Here is a 17,398-nt window from a genome sequence, read left to right as displayed (position 1 = left end):
GCAAAAAATTTTCTTCCTTCTTAAAATAAAATTACACAATTGTTCCATAAGAAATACATTCTTAATAATAATAATAATAATAATAATAATAATAATAATAATAATAATAATAATAATAATACGTAGCTTTAATAATAATAATAATAAATCCGTACCACATAATTTGATTCACTTTTTAATTTGTACATATTATATATGGCCAATCCAAATAACTGACATCTGTATATCGATCAATTTATTAAAATTGCAGTCGACAATCTCTCGTATGATAAAAAGTTTGACACAGGAAGTAAAACTCACCCTGTATATATCGTGCATATCAGACAAGTGACAGAGATAGCGTATATTAATCGACGGGATTTCTAAGAAATGCGTTACATAATTTTTCTAAATCTCAATCACGTAGAATGTAAATATTAAATATAAAAAATATTATTAAAAAGGTAAAGATAAAAACCTAAAGGTTTATTCTATCGCACTCTCATGCATGGTGCATCGTTGATTGGTTATAGCGTATTATTGCGATAAATGAACGCACGTTGTGTATCATCAGGAATATAACATCGTCTGCTAAGTTTTCGTATATTTGTGGATTGCGCTATTTCTCTTTTAACCTCTCAGATGACTACAAGAATAATTTGCAGCGCATGATTTTATTCTGATGTTTAATTACAGATATCAAGTAGAAAAAATACATTCCAAGAATTAAACTCGTTTCAAAATGAGCGACTCGGAGGAAGAAAATTACGTGACGTTTGGTGTTCCTCTGGACCCTTTGGACGAAGGTTCGTATATGGTGCAAATTAATTTTATGCAAGTTTATATATTGTCTGATAAATTTGTATTATATCAAAGCTCTCTCTTTAATTTTGCAGAGAATATTCCACGAAAAAAGCCTGTTACGATCGAAGATCAATATGCTTATGATGCCCAAGGTAGACGCAGATTTCATGGAGCATTTACGGGTGGTTTTTCAGCGGGATATTTCAATACTGTTGGTACTCGCGATGGTTGGAGACCACAGCAGTTTAAGTCTTCGAGATGTAATAAGGCAGACAACATCATTCAACGACCGGAAGATTTTATGGATGAAGAGGATACGAGTCTCTTTGGAATCGCTCCTAAAGGAATTCAAGCTACTAGCGATTATGCTGATCATGGACAGAAAGGAAAAAAGAGAGAGAGAATAAGTCAGGACAATAATGGACCCATCCCTGGTGCTCCTGTATTAAAAGAACTTTTAAAACCTGTCAAGTTAGTATTTGTAAAAAATAATAATGGTGCAATTTGATCTTTGTTGCCATTAAATATTTATCATTTTTAATTTACAGAGAATTAACAATACATTGACTATATTTATCATTACATTTAATTTTTATTTATATATATTTATATTTAAAATTATATTAAATTATTTTTAGAATATATTAGATTATATTTTTTTTTTAGATTATATTAATTATATTAAATATATCTTTTTGTAATTTCAGAGAAACAGTGGGTATTGTCTTGCTCAAGAAGATGGGTTGGAAACCTGGTCAAGGTGTAGGTTCCAGACTCACAAAGAGAGAAAAGCAAAAGATAAAGCAACGTCATGAAAGATTAAAATTAACACAGGGTAATCCTGAAATAACAGGAAGCAATTCAGAGGATTCGGATGATAATTCTACTAATATTACTTTCGCGCCTGATGATTATGAGCCATTCAGGTGCAAGCCAAAGGATAATTATTTTGGTATTGGCTACTCGGGGTTAGACAGACGGAAAATCCTCTCTGGCCATATCAACCTATTCGATACTCCAGCGTTTTGCGTTCAAGATAAAAACAAGAAATTATCGATTCATGGCCAAGCATTCGGGGTTGGTGCATTCGAAGCCGATGACGAAGATATATACGAAAAAGAAGATATGTCGCGTTACGACTTTGCCCTGGGCCCCGAGCGTAAGACGAAGACAAGATGGTCGCAGGACGCTCCAACTAGCTCGCAAATCGATTGCTTAGACGGTTTCGTTCGTGCGAAAGAGAGATTAGTAAGCAAGAAAATCTTCAAACCACCGGAATTGCCAAAGGATTTTGTGCCAGTACACGCTGTTAGAAAAAGCAGATTCTATCCGCCGATTGCAATCCCAGTAGAGAATGGCAAACGCAGAGAGCCATTGAACGCCGTAGATAGAGCGCGGATTTTAGAAGATCCTGATGAACGTTTAAGGAAGCCGTCATCAAGCACATCTGTCGCCTCGAATATCATTTCCAATACTTTGAATTTGCATGGTAAACAGCAAACGGAGGAAAGAAAGAAATTGCAGAATCAACAAACAACAACAGGCAATTCATGGTTAGATAAATTAAATGCCCAAAACTTTGTCAAAGGTGGTGTTGACGGTCTCAAACAGAATGACACGGGTAGTTTGAAAACATTAGAAGATTTCAAAGAATCTGCTTCTACATCCGTACAATCAAGCACGGAAACCTCGACAGAATATGATCCCTCGAATAAAAGCGAAAAAAGTGCAAAATTGTTTTCGTCCAATCCGGACAAACAGAGACGATTCGAGCAATATCTTATTTTCTTGAAAAATAATGAGAGGAATAAACTCGAGACTATCCAACCACTTTCTATGACCGAATGGGAGAGAGAACAAGAATGTACGGAATTCGAGCAAGCGGCGAAGTTGGAGCAGTCGAATAATTATATGGTGGATAAGTTTATACATAGCACTGACCCCACGATGGACAAAACGGATCCGCAGAAAGATGCAAAGGAAGCAGTGAGACTAAAGATGTTTGGCAAACTTACGCGAGAGCGAAGCGAATGGAAACCTGCAAGTATCGTTTGCAAAAGATTCAATATTCCCGAACCGAAAATTGGCTGCGCTCCAATCGTGACAGATCGGAAATCGGTAAAATTCTCCATCTTTGATTCCTTAGATTGGTGTAATTCATCCAAATTCACAAAAGCTACAGAGCAACAGAGAATACAAATGGAAGAAGTTCCTCAACTATCCAAGAAAACGGAAGAGAGTACAAACGAAGTCATTTCTGACACTGATAATATTTCATCGATTGATTATCAATCTTCAGAGCCCGTCTCCGAAAAGTTTAGAATTTTCGAAGCTTCTTACGAGAAAGTTTTCGGCAAGGGTATTCAAAATATTCTTTCTACAACATCGGAAAATGCTAAACAAGATGTGAGCGATAATTTAAAGGATCAAACAATTCAAGAAATAGAAAAGAAGCAAGAAATCGGTACTGCAGTCAAAGATCAGTCAAATGAGAAGAAGGATCTCTTTAAGGCAATTTTCCTTAGCAGCAGTGAGGATTCCGAGGACAGCGAGCCGGAAGAGAAGGTTGATAACGAAACAGTCAAATCGATCTTGATCGGGAAAGATCCGAAAGAGATAAACAGTCAACGAAATACATCACCGCCACGCGGTATTTTCGCAAAATTAGACCTTGATAGCTTGGTAACGCATTCGAAATGCGTTAATGACGAAAGTACAGCTTCCAAATCAGTTTCGGAAACCAGTTTACCAACGATTGATGAAATGCAAGACAATCTCATGGATTGTAACAATGTAATCGAAGATGCGGAGACTGCGATGCCGCCAAATATGTATGGTCCGATTCTACCACAAAGATTGTTAAAGCAGGAAAGTACTGCGACAACAGAAGTCGATAGCGTGAACCAATCGTTAAAGCCAGTGTTTCGTAGCATCGTGGTATCAAAAACTGCGGAAGATTCGACACTCGGCGGGAAATGGGTAGAGCGAGACAAAATGAAAAAATTAAAGAAAGAAAAAAAGAAGCACAAACATAAAGAGCATAAAAACTCCAAGCACAAGAAAAAATCTAAGAAAGAGAAGCGCTCGAAACATTAATTTCTGCTTATTTTTATTCATTAACAATTCTGAGCTTCATAATGTGAAGTGATTTTACGTTAAAATATATGTTAAAATAATTGTACATAAAGATGCCTGAGCTTCTATAACTTCACGCTCTACTAGAACCATATTATTTTATGATAAATTTCTTTCTCTCTTTCACTGTCTCTTTCCTAAAATATTTATACACTTATTTTTCTATACATATGGTAGATATAGCTGTAATATAAATTGAGAAAATATATATTTGATTTGACTTATATATATTTGAATGTCTTATGTGAATATAATTTAAAATCATTAGATAATCTTGAAGTTCAGAAAACAAAGGTTTTACATACTATATGTTAAATTTGTATAAAAATATTTTGTTCGTAGATGCTGCTGGTTGCACGAGACGCTCATTTTGATGATAAAATGTGGTAAAATTAATAATAAAAATTTAATTTTCTGATGCAAACGGTTTTAAAATAAATGAATAATTTCTAGGACACAACCAGTAACTTTATATGCTATATTTTCCAAATAATTGTGTATTACACTTTTATAAGGATATGTACATATGTTTTACACTCACTTATAATCATGCACGGATCGTTTTCGATTTGCGCGTGTTTTTCTGTGAAAAAATTACTTAAAGTGAATGAATTAAATAGAGACTACTTAGACTGGATATTAAAACGACATAGATGACATCGTGATTTAAGGATTAAATAAATCAACTGTGTACTCGAGATGTGCAGAAATACACGTATACATGTACATATGTTTCTATTCTTTGCGAAAATTTAAACGTAGATTCCTTATGTGGAATTTCCTATCTAATATTCATACCTGAATACGTACTCTAAACGTACATAATTTCATGCATACCTGATGCCGACTGTACTCTCTGATTATATCTAAAAACGAACTTGAGCAGTCTGCTTTTTTATTATATAGTCGAATGTAACGTTATATTTTTAGGAAAAAATAATCGCAATGTTTAGGTAAAGTATCAAGTCCTTTAGTAAGATCGCACATATGGGATTATTAATCTGATGTCATGGAATTTCTAGAAGCAGGTCTGCTGGAATTACTAGGTCCAGTTTTTTTCTCCACACTGAAATGGGAGGGAAGTACATTAACTTTATTAATGAATGTGTACATTTATATATATATATTTATTAAATTTTTTTGCATACCTGCTGCTTCTTGAACCTCTTTTAAATATAGCTGTTAATTTCGTCTTTAAATTCTTCTTCTCCATTTTACTGCTTTCATTGATGCTGGTTTCAGAACCAGATGTCTGTCAAATATTCGATTATTTTAATAAATATATATATATATATATATATATATATATATATATATTATGTTTTATTCGAATAAAAATAGTTCCAAATATTCAAATCTTTTCTTACCTGCAGCGAATAGTCGGTCATGTTTGGGTCATCTACGCTAGACGATTTAGTTAACTTGTGTGTTAATTTTCGTATTATTCCTTTACCATATTTTTTGTCTCGGTCTAACATTTCGCTCTTTGTTGATCCTCCAGAAAGACGACTAAACAATAATAAATTTTATTTAAGGAATACTTGTTATTTTATCAATGTTTCGCGCGTTCGAGGATAAATCCAATGAACTCGTATGAACCCAAAAATATGTATAATATAATTATAAAAAATATATAATATTAAATACCTGTCTACACTGGAATCTCTCTGCAAACTAGCTCCGCGAGAATCAATTTCTGATCCCTCCAATGATTGCATGCTCGACAAGTTGCTATCGGTGCCCCAAATAGCTGGAGACTAAAATTTTTGAATGCAAAAGTGAGTAATTATAATAAAAACCTTGGGAGTTTTAAAAATAAATTATATTTTTTAAATTATAATTTTATAATGGATATTGCAAATGAAATTTATTTTAGATTTAAATAAAATTATATTTAGAATCGAAATTTTGCTCCATATAATTATAAAAAATTATACAACTAATGAAGGTAAAAATTATATTTGTATAAAACACATTTATTTCATACAAAAGAATTATTTTTCATATTTCATAAATTTTTTTGTTCTATATGAAACAGCCTATACTCACTTGCTGACGTCCAGTTGTTTGTTCCAAAGAGAGACTCTTTCTTTTTAAACGTGGTTTAGAGCGATTCAAGACCACTCCTTTTCCTGGATCGCTCTCTACTGACGTTGATCTATAGCAACAAGATAATAATTTTCGTGTTCTTGATAGTTTCCAAGAGAAATTTGATATGAAACTACAAAACTCACCTCTTTCCCATTTTTTTCAATCGCGTTGAATTAGTTTCATCTGCCATTTTCTTCGATTCTTTAAGTTCCTTCGCTACGTCCATTAATTTTTTGATGGTGTATTCTAATTTCTCTGTTCTTTCTCCGAGTATTGGAGTGCCTACTACAAACATTTATATAATTTAAAACGATATGTACAAATGTTAAAATTCAAACAAATTATTTATATTATTGATGAATACCTTTTACGTCGTTCTTCATTTCCAACATTGGTGATGATTCTCTTGATTTTGGTCCCTGAAAAATATTAGAGAAAGATAATTTATTATTTTTTATATTTTTATCGATTACAAAAAATATTAATTATATTATTATTATACAAATGTTCATATCTTATACCCTTAATCGTCTCGGCGGAGTTGGTGTATATGCATCGGATGTTCCGTTCTCTGTTATAGTATTTAATTCAGGGAACAATTGTAGCAAATCTTGAACTTGTTGCATAAGAATATTAATGTTACGCAGCTCAGTTTGCTCCAATTTGCACTTGGTCAATATCACTTCTTTGAGTTCGTGTCTTTCTTTCTCATGCCGCTCTTTCTCGCGTCTCATTTTTTCATTGCTCGTTCTTAATTTTGCGTGCGCATCCCTCAGCTCAAGTAGATCGCATTGCAGCTAGAATCGATTGCAGTCACGATTAAGAAAATAAGAATTATGGCCTCTATATTTAATAGATCATTTAAAATTATACCTCTAGTAATTTTTTCTTATTTTCTTCTTTTTCTTCATCGAATACTTTCTTTAATTGATCTTGTCTCCTTTTATTTTCAAGACGTTCTTTACTGCGCTCTCTCTCTATCTGTAAATTAGCATCCGTAGAGATGTAAATAAAAAGTTTGCGAATGGACTATATTATCTGATTTATGCATTAAATTGCTAATCATTACTTCAAACAACGTTTGCCGCAAATCTCGCGCTAGCGTTGCCGTTTCCTGCAGCAATCTTTGATGTTCTTCTCTCTCTTTTTGCCAAGCTAACTCCATTCGCACTTTCAATCCTGGAATTTTCGAACGTCCGCTGGTGAGTAATCGCTCCTCCTCCAACTGCAATTGCAAGAAATAAATGTGAATATAAGCAGACTTGCAAATATATTATTCGCATCTACTAAATTTTTAATTACCTCATTAATTCGAGATTGCAATTCAGAGACTTTAACGTGACTCCCAGATTTTTCCGAAACTAACTCGGCCTTTAGTCTGGAGGCTTCCAATCTTGTTTCAGAAAGTTCATCTTCCATGCAACTGATTTGTTTTTCTAATACTAACACATTAGCCCTTGATGATTCTTCATCCTTAAAGAATAGGCATACATATATAATTGAATTAATTATTAAATTTTTACAAATATTATGTAATATATTTTATATAATATTTCATAAATTTATATAAATTAAATTGATAATAGTTAATGTTATGTTAATATGAAAAAATAATTTTTTTCCATCACGAAAAGAATAGTCAATATTAAAACATTTATAATAACTACAAATTATTATTTAGCTCGTCAGAAATTTAAACAAATTAAGAAAAAACAAAAGGCAATTACGAGCAATCACAAGATGTTGAGTGTGTAAATGTAAATTTAGTATATATTTGAGTGAACGTTTCGGTTCTTTCTTTGAACCATCTTCAACACAAAATACAATTTAAAAATTATAACTAATACATATATTATCGATCGGTCGTTACAAAATTATAATATATTTTGTAACGATCGATCGATAATATATGTATTAGTTATAATTTTTAAATGGTATTTTGTATTGTTGAAGATGGTTCAAAGAAAGAACCGAAACGTTCACTCAAATATATACTAAATTTACATTTACACACTCAACATCTTGTGATTGCTCGTAATTGCCTTTTGTTTTTTCTTAATTTATAATAACTTTAACGCAAGATACACAAAAGTATCTTAATGTTAAATTGCATCGTTAGGTATTAACCTCGTCTGATTTTCCAGAGGACGCATTGGATAATCTGCCTTGTCTCGTTGTCTGCTTTAGCTCGCCTATAGTTTTTTGCGCGCCTTCCAACATGTGTTTATAAGTATCACGCTCGCGTTTATATCGCGATAATTGATTCTGGATTGCTTGTATCTCATCATTGATCGCCGTAATCCTGTGCTCGTAGCGCATTTTACATTGCGCTAAGTCTGCCTTTTTGGCTTTTTCCGTATTTGTCAGGGCATTCTTTAATTTTCGGATTTCGGATTCCAGTGCCGTAGTATCGGGTGTTAATACTTGATGAATTTTTGATACTGCTTCGTAATCTTTCAATTTTGCAGACAAGTCGTCGTTCTACAAAATTATATAATTATATAAATTATATAAATACAAAATTACATAAATTCTAAACAATTATATAGATACAATAATAGAAAATTATATTTATAAAATAAGTATAGGAGAAAGAAACAAAATTTATAGAAAAAAAACAAAAAGGTATGATAATAGAATGATACAGTTCTATACATTCTCGAAGTAACGAGAAATTAAATACGTACTTACCATTTTCCTTATATCTTCCAACCGTTCCAATAAAGTGGCATTTTCTTTCTTTAATGTATTAATTTCATTATTTAATTCTGCCACAATAACTTTATTCGGTAACTGATTCTCACGAATTTGGCTCTAAAATTATAAATCAAAGGAATGAAATTTTCGAAAAAGATTTGTAGTAATTTATAGATTTAATAATCGATAATAAAATATACTTCTAGAGCAGATTTTTCTAATCGCCACTCGTTTTCTCTCGTTTTTATTGAATTACGTAATTCATCAAGTTCTAATTGAATACTTTTTAGATCCTTTTTACACTCTGAACATTTGCTAGAATAAAACGTAAGATTAAATGAAGAAAGTCACACGAAGCATTTAATATTGTTGACAGTAAATTCTTACTCCTCACACAGTTAGTGTCGAATTGCTGTTTACCTATTCAAAGATTCATTTTCTCTTTCAAGTTGTAGCTTTGATTTCATAAGGTCTTGATATTTTTTAGTTAGAGTCTCTTGATCTTGTTGTTGTTTTTTAATGTCATTCTCGAGATCTGAAAATTTTATCACATTATCTCCATATGATTTTAAAGGACTAATTCAGAAACAAAGAAATAATGAAAAAATAAAAATTAAAAATAAAATATTTAATATAATATTTTTTTGATACTGTACTCAAAATTTTCTCATTGTAAGTCTGTTTCATCTCATTCATGCGCTTTGTATTTTGTCCGGCTTTTTCTAAGGAAGCTATCTTTTTCTTGAGCGCTTCTATTTCGGTTTCTTTCGCTTCTTTCTCACTGTCAAGTTGTGATGTTAATTTTTCACTTTCCTGCTTAAGTGCCGCAATCTCTGCATTTAAATCCGTGATTTTTGTTGATGTAGTAGATTTTGAATTCTCTAATTCCTTCTTCAAACGTTTCACCTCAGCATCGAGTTTAGTTTTTGCCTGTTCCATCTATTTTTACCGAAAACATAAAACTCGATCAAGATATATGTAAAAGGACATATATAAAATAATAATTAAAAATTTAATGTACTATAAGAAAATATTAAAAATATATATTAAAATAAAAAAAAATAAAATATACTTACAGATGTTATAGATTGCGACATTTTCGTCTCTCTTTCGGTATACGATGATATATCATTCTGTAATCGTTTACACTTTTCTTGTTCTTGTGATAGTTTTTCTTTTATTTCATTTATTATTTCTTCCATCTTTGCAGTATTTTTTTCCGACGACTTAGCAATTTCTATATTTAAAAAATCATGTTATGTATTTATAATTTATATATATTTTATATAATTAAAATTATATATAATTTATACATAATTAAAATTTATATATAATTAAAATTATAATGTAAGCTTACCGATGTCTTTTTTCAGTTGTACAACCTCGTTATAAATTTTTAATTTCTCGGCTGATAGCGATAAAAGTTTTGATTTCAATTTTTCCTTCTCTTCCAAAAGAGCCAATTTTTCTTTATCCCACGCTTTTCTTTCAGTTTCCCGTAAAGTGACTGCTTCATCTAACTTCTTTTTCACTGTAATAGAATTTAGAAATTAAATACATTTAATCATCTCGTATATAATTTTAATTGATAGATGTACCATTTTGTAAATCCAAATTTTTAGTATCTTCTTTTACATTTGATTGAACTTTTTTCTTTTCTTTTTCACTGGCTAATTCTTTCACAGCAGATTCGAGTTTTTCTTTAAGGAGTTCATGTTCCTTTAGAAGTTTATCGTACTTTAAATTATTATTATCTTTTGATTTCATATCTGGTATATCTACATTATGTCCATTTTTAATGTTGGAGAAAATATTCAGCATGTCTTCTAAAGTATTGATAATCGTTTGAAATATTAATATAAAATGTGTTTAATTTTAGCGAAATTTATAAAAGTACAACAAACCTATTTCCTTTTCCATTTCGTCAACCATCTTTTTGAGTTGCATTTTTGTTGTGGTATCTGTTGCCTTCTTTTGCGTTCTTTCCTGGAATGCGTTACTTACTTTCTGCAGAATTTCTTCTGTTTTCTTCATCTAAGGTAAATAGAAATATTTTACATGCAGTATAAATTTATAATCTCTCTTTAGTGAATATATTTAATAATATGTTTAATATTTAATATATTTAATATTTAATAATATGTAGGACACAAGAAAAATTAATCATTATATATTTTTTTTTTTAAATATTAATAGAGTATAATATTTCTTTAGTTTTTTATATATTATATTTACCTCTTCATATTTCTTCTCTAGAGCGGATCGTTCGTTTTCTAATTCTTCAGATTTGCGTTCTACTTTCCTCAGTTTGAACGATAATATTCGGCAATTTTTGTTTGATTGCTCCAAACTTTTTCGCAAACGGGTATACTCGTCTGCTTGTTCGTCCCTTATGTACGAAAATTATATTCGTATAAATAACATATATTGCACTGCAATGTATGCAGTATAATCATTGGGATTTGATTGGCATTTAAGTATCTCTGTTCCTTATAAACGCGCGCATGAAAGAAATGTTATATAAAATTTATCAATGAAAAAAAAAGTATAACATTTCACATAGAGTTTTATTTAAGAATCCTAAAAAATCTTGTGAAATTTTAATGTAATTTTCTCAATATCTCTTCGCTTAGACTTCTTTTGCGTCTCGTTCGCAAAAAATAAATGTGATCCCACAAAAAAAGCAATAAAAGCAATAAAAAATTTATAAATTTTATATAAGCTCGATTACCAAACAAGGATACCCCCACGGTTCCGTATTTGACGAAATACAAGGGTGTCGTCGTGTTAGGATCACATACGTCGCAAATCTGTCTGCAAATCGTCGTCCTGCAACAATCCATATAGCTCATTTTGCAAAAGATTTTGATCCTTTTGTTCGAGACACATCTTATTGTCGACATATAAATTTTCAAATTTTTACATGAAATAATTCAATTTTATGCAATATTATTTTGCATTTTTCCGTGTATAAAAATGTTTGTGTGAATAAAGATTTTAGAACAGTAAAAATCTTGTTGCAAAAATGATATACAGCAATAATTTTCACCAAAAGGAACAGAGATACCGATTTTGATAAATATATAAGAAACAATGTTAAAAACTCTGAGTTAACAGAATCATTCAATTTATAGCAATAACGAGAGAGTCGTACTTCATAATTAGTTCGAATAAAACATTGTCAACATATTAGTCACTATAAATCAATATAAATCTTGTAATACCAAAAATTGCCGTTGTTATAGACGATAATTTTAAAACAAAATTAAAGCCATATAATATTTTTATTAAAATGATTTATGCCTTACACATATCATAAAATAACATATATAATATCTCTTTAATGAAGTAATGTATAAAGATGTATGAAATAATGTTATTAAATGTAAAATTAATACAGGGATTGTAATTTTCTGAAACAGTACAACAAATAACATGCATAATACATCACAAAGCGGAATATAGTATAGGATAGTAGGATACCTAATGGTATTTTTTATAGCGCAAAAAAATGTAATACCTAAAATTATCCTGCAATTCATAAATCTCTTCTTCTAATTGTCTAATTTCCTTTTTCATATCTTCGTTTTCGTCCATTAAACTTTCACAAAGGTTTTCTGCCGCCTTAAGTTTCGAACGTAATTCGTCATGCATTCTGTCCTTTTCACCCCTGTACGGTTTACCAATCGTTTCCTTCTCCAAATTTTTTATCTTTGTCAGTAATAAATTTTTTTCTTGTACAAGCACTAAAATACGAATATGATATATAATGATTAAATTTAAATAAATTTAAATAAATACAATAAATGCAATAAGGGATATTATTTTATAACGAAAAAGAATTTTTTTGTTTAACATACTTTCTACAAAATTGAGAAACTAATACCTTCGTTTTTCTTTTGTAGTTTTGCCACTTCACTCGTTGATGTTTTGTTCGACATCGTCTCCATAGTCGCCAATCGACGCAGCAACATCTCGCTTTTTTCTTTCTCCGCTTTCTCGCATCTCGCTCTCATATCATTTAATTGGGATTTTAATTTCTCTATCTCATTCTGCGAGAGGTAAGCATAGTCATTAATTATGTTATTTGCATATCTAATTGTATTTAATCCTCTCGGTTCTGACTTTTATATATATATAATCTATATAAATATATTTCATATAAAAAGTCATATAAAAAGTGTAATGTAAATATTGTATAACGATGGTTTTGTCAGTAATTCAATACATTTTTATCGGGTGCATTCTTGTATATGCGCAAAATTATTTTCTATCACATAAAGAAGTCAGATTTAAAAGAAGATTAAAAATATATTTAATATGTAAATATATTATCATATACGTAGAGATTTCGAAATTTTTTTTGTAACTTATTTTATATTATATACAGAAACGTAACTTTACGATTGCACAGAGAGTTAATATCTGATTAAGTTAATTAACATTTGAATAAATTGTATTTAGTGCATTTAGTAAAAGTTTCTGATGTTTATCAGAGCAAGATTATCAAAAGTCGATTAATCGGAAGAAGATGATCGCACGTGCTTCATAAATGACAACATTATGAAGTTGATGTATATACAAGTGCATACAGTGATACACGTTGGACGACATATATTATAATTATTATTTATCGCAATAATTTGTGTACATTAAATAACGAGAGCGATAATTGTCTCACCTTCTCGGATTCCTCTCCTTTTACCATGACATTATCCAGGCCATCCTCAACCACCTGTTTTGGCGGTGCTGGCCGTGATTTCTTTACCTAAAGTATGATAAATGAGAGCGCAAAATGGAATCTTATATTTGCTCACTTTTATCATTGAATGTTACTATACTACCGTCTGCTGTACAATTAAGTCGGTATAAGACATCTTCACATAAAAAAGAAGTTTACAAGCGTGCGTGTGTTTTATTGCGACAAAAAACATTCTCCATGCACTAATGGTTTAAGTAACAAAGAGATACCTGAATTATAAACTCTACATCATTATCCGAAGTGCCTTCGTTGTTGCTTATTACATTTTTTATCTGAAGCTTTGCTGGTTTTCTAACATCTGTAACAATAAAATTCAAATTAACATAATTTAAATATTAACATAATTTAAAAATCTGATTAGAAATTTAATTATTAAAATTTTCCAACATTAATTTAATATATTATTATCCATATTTCGTTTTTATTACTTTCTAATTTGGGAGCATCTTGGGTATCCTTATCTATGGCAGAAAGATCCATCAAAGATGTCCATCCGGTTGTCGTCGCTGATTGAGAATAGTTATTCTTGGTTTCATCTTTCGCCAAATTAGTAGCGGAAGACCACGTCCTTTTGCTCTCGGCGCCGCTTTAACATTTATTTGTGATAAGAGTTAATCCGAAATATAAAATAAAAATTTTTTAAATATGTCATAAGATATTAAAATATTCAAATTTCGAGTAACATGTTGATAACAGATGTGCATTATATAAGAATAAGCATTTTATCCAATCTATGACGACAGAACTTACCGCGATGAATCCAAAGAAAGACTAGGGGAAGAAGATGTGATGTCTCCGAGACTGTTTCTTCTCCCGCCATGCTCTTTATAATCTCTAAAGATCAATTCGAGCATATAATTTAAAATACACATTTTATCTTAATGTTTTGACTTTTGAAAATAATTACCTAAAACATCGTTTGCAACGCGTTGGCCACCGTACTTGTGGATGAAAACCCAAAGGGCAAAGAGGATCGCCTTTCTTAGACGAATACATGGAGTGCATTCTGTGTACAAACGTTTTTCTTCAATTATTTTCTTATATCATCTGCACTTAAAATTACACGAATATATATTTATATTTTCGAGTAAAAAAAGTGTAAGAAAAAGAATGTTTAATTATCTCTATAATAATTAACCCAACAGAAAAATATCTTTCATGCTAGTCTCTAAAGCTACTTTAATACATATATATTTCTATTTTTCTTATCTATCAATAATATTACTTAAATACGCGCGCGTGAAAAAATAATTATCAAAATAATTATAAAAACATGAAAAAAATTTATATAAAAGTAAAATATTTTAATTTCTTTTAAGCACTTTTATCGATAAGATATTTTCTTATGTATATTTATTTTTTAATTCCGTTACATGATACGCTGGATTGAATAATATTGTTTACAGAAACACAATCAAAGAAGAGCAAAAAGGAAAAAAAATTGTAGCACGTGAGAGGCAAATGTAAATACAATCGATTGACGTCACAAGATACATTCTCATCAAAAAAGAAAAGTAATTTTGATAAATTTACCGATATGGATTGTCTTTTAATTCTTACTCTCTTATTCTTAGCTTATGTTTGCACAAATATCTAAAATTACTGGTGAATTTAAAAAAGAATCCAAAGTAAGAATCATGCATGTTATACATCGTTATATTGACATTACCCAGGTAGAACATGAAACTTATAATGGTATCATTATAACGTTATCATGATTTTATTTATCATTTAAAAGTCACCTAGGTCACTAGGTAAAAAATAAAGATAAAAATATATAATATCGTTATGTTGATATTAACATAAAGATAAAAAAATATCATAAAAATTATTTTTTTATCTTATCTAATTATTTTTTTATCTTATAAAAGTCTGAAATTATTAAATTCATATTGTTTTAAATTTTCACTAAATTATAATCTTGAAAAATATAATACTATTGTTATAAAATAAAAGTTACTAATATGAAAAATTATATGAAAAAAATGATTTTAATTATCGAATTTTCTTTGCTAGAAAGACGAACTGTACTGTCTCATCTTCGCATATTTTTTGCAATGCATACATAACAGGAATGGCACTTGGAGAATTATATACCTGCGGTTTATTGATCAAAGTTCAATACTATGTTTTTTCTCTTTTTTCAATCTCTTGTCTACATAAAGCAAAGAATAAAAAGTCGAGAAGGATAAAAAAGACATCATGAAGAAAACATCACATTGATCGCGATCGCGATCTATATCTCTCTTACGCAATCTTTGTACAATTGTACATTGTACTACTACTTACTGGATAGGTATCGATATTAATCCACAAATATAGCGGACCCGACGTGAATGAAATTTATCTTAAGTTATGCTGATCGATCGGTCAGAAATGGAGATTCCTCAGAATTGCTTCCATTCTGAATGAACACGGTAATCCCATCATATTTGCGTAATCGGGCAACACTCGCATCGTTTAAGACAGTCTCTCTCGCAATCTCGTTCTTCCTTGAAAAAAAGAGAAAATTCGCCTCTATTCGCGGATCTTATGCATTTCTTCTCTTTTTTACGCGTTCGCGTAAGATTCTTATGCCACGTACATCACTAATAGCACTGACACAGCTCCGCTATTACGGGTTTTATCCGTAGCCGAACTAACTGTGTGCGGGTATATTTTGGACATATGCCAAAATGTATATTTATCTCTAGCTATAAATATAAGGAAGCAGCAAAATACATTCAAAACTATGCACGCGTCTGTGTATATGCGTTTATATATGCACGCGTATCTGCGAAGCAAAATTTTCTCTATTCAATTTTTCACTTTAATTGTGCGAGCAAAAACACTGCCACGATTGAACTTGGAAGTCAACAATTTGAATTTTTGTTATTTTAGTTCTATTATACATAAGAAGGTGATATATCGCGATTATTCATTCGAAAAATTGCCAGATTTTTCCTTTTATCTATCTTAAAAGAATCTGTTATATTAAATGTATATTTTAATATAACATATGCACACATTAGATGTCATTTTTTGAGATTCAACCTCGGATTAATTAACTGATCAATTCTATTATATTATATATATATCTGTAAATATGGATAAATTTATCATAATGAGTTTTCGATAATAAATATGTACCATTTACTATTTACTTACCTTAATCTAATTTTACTAATGACTTTTTTACATAATCAAGAATGTTAATATTATAGTACGGAAAAGGAAAAATAGCATCGTATAATCATCGTAATCTATGAATAATTAAATACGTAGTTAATATTATAGTACAGAAAAGGAAAAATAGCATCGTACAATCATCGTAATCTATGAATAATTAAGATAAATAAATAATTATATTAATAAAATACTTTCACGAAAATTATTATTTTTAAGGTAAAAGGAATAAAATGTATATTCGAAACGATGAAAAAAAAATATATAACGAAAATATATATAAGAAAAGATCAAAATAAAAACTACTTATTTTTATCAACTTTTATTAATATACCATTTTGAAATATTTCGTCGATGTTACATCGTACAAAAAATATAATATACCTATATAAACAGTAATAATTAATATATTTATTGTAACACCTTATGATTAAAATGATTAATACATATATCGAATGTATATCTTAATATTTCGCATATGTTATGTCACTTATCCTTTAACCACTTTAATACAAAGAGAATTTATTGCACACTGTTGAAATTTATTTTTTACTAAATTTGAAGACTTTAATAAAAGATATTTTTATTTTGCCCTTGATTTTATATTTTCATACAGGTTTATAAGAGAACTATAAAACTAAATTTTTCTTTACAATGTTTATTAAGCCCACATCTGTTTTTTTCCCGATGTATACAAAAATGTATTATCTCTATCTATAAAATATTCCATACTCCTTTATAATATATCTATAAAATATTCCATAC

General features: G+C 29.9%; 2 protein-coding genes across 5 annotated transcripts; one reads left to right on the top strand and one right to left on the bottom strand.

Annotated features, from left to right (window-relative positions):
- The first annotated feature begins 422 nt into the window (after positions 1-422).
- On the top strand, positions 423-4,049 carry LOC105251207 (G patch domain-containing protein 1 homolog). 2 transcript variants are annotated; one of them, XM_011257822.3, is made up of 4 exons: positions 423-443; positions 676-785; positions 876-1,254; positions 1,491-4,049. In XM_011257822.3, exons 2-4 carry the CDS (start codon positions 722-724, stop codon positions 3,877-3,879), a joined length of 2,832 nt encoding a protein of 943 aa, XP_011256124.1. In that variant the 5' UTR covers positions 423-443; positions 676-721; the 3' UTR covers positions 3,880-4,049. The 2 variants fall into 2 exon arrangements, with proteins under 2 accessions (XP_011256124.1, XP_011256114.1); XM_011257812.3 differs by lacking the exon at positions 423-443 and having other exon boundaries at positions 515-785.
- Positions 4,050-4,324: 275 nt separating this feature from the next.
- Positions 4,325-16,101, bottom strand: LOC105251289 (uncharacterized protein PFB0765w). 3 transcript variants are annotated; one of them, XM_025413909.1, is made up of 29 exons: positions 15,758-16,101; positions 14,376-14,474; positions 14,219-14,302; positions 13,897-14,054; positions 13,678-13,766; positions 13,388-13,474; positions 12,593-12,758; positions 12,227-12,452; positions 10,942-11,095; positions 10,611-10,740; positions 10,305-10,532; positions 10,064-10,237; positions 9,783-9,943; positions 9,363-9,645; positions 9,127-9,241; positions 8,907-9,021; positions 8,701-8,823; positions 8,137-8,490; positions 7,312-7,482; positions 7,079-7,234; positions 6,883-6,990; positions 6,531-6,806; positions 6,374-6,428; positions 6,153-6,291; positions 5,968-6,076; positions 5,566-5,675; positions 5,286-5,427; positions 5,067-5,170; positions 4,325-4,984 (listed from the first exon to the last, which is right to left on the bottom strand). In XM_025413909.1, the coding sequence occupies exons 2-29, from the start codon at positions 14,471-14,473 to the stop codon at positions 4,915-4,917; spliced, it is 4,185 nt and encodes a 1,394-aa protein (XP_025269694.1). In that variant the 5' UTR covers position 14,474; positions 15,758-16,101; the 3' UTR covers positions 4,325-4,914. The 3 variants fall into 3 exon arrangements, with proteins under 3 accessions (XP_025269694.1, XP_025269693.1, XP_025269695.1); XM_025413908.1 differs by having other exon boundaries at positions 6,153-6,294; positions 15,758-16,100; XM_025413910.1 differs by lacking the exon at positions 13,388-13,474 and having other exon boundaries at positions 4,326-4,984; positions 6,153-6,294; positions 15,758-16,100.
- Between the last annotated feature and the right edge of the window lie 1,297 nt (positions 16,102-17,398).

The sequence above is a fragment of the Camponotus floridanus genome, unplaced genomic scaffold, assembly GCF_003227725.1.
Source record: "Camponotus floridanus strain SB8 unplaced genomic scaffold, Cflo_v7.5 scaffold71, whole genome shotgun sequence".
Classification (NCBI taxonomy): domain Eukaryota; kingdom Metazoa; phylum Arthropoda; class Insecta; order Hymenoptera; family Formicidae; genus Camponotus; species Camponotus floridanus.
Note: the sequence above shows the minus strand (reverse complement) of the source record. Positions and strands in the feature narration are given on the sequence as shown.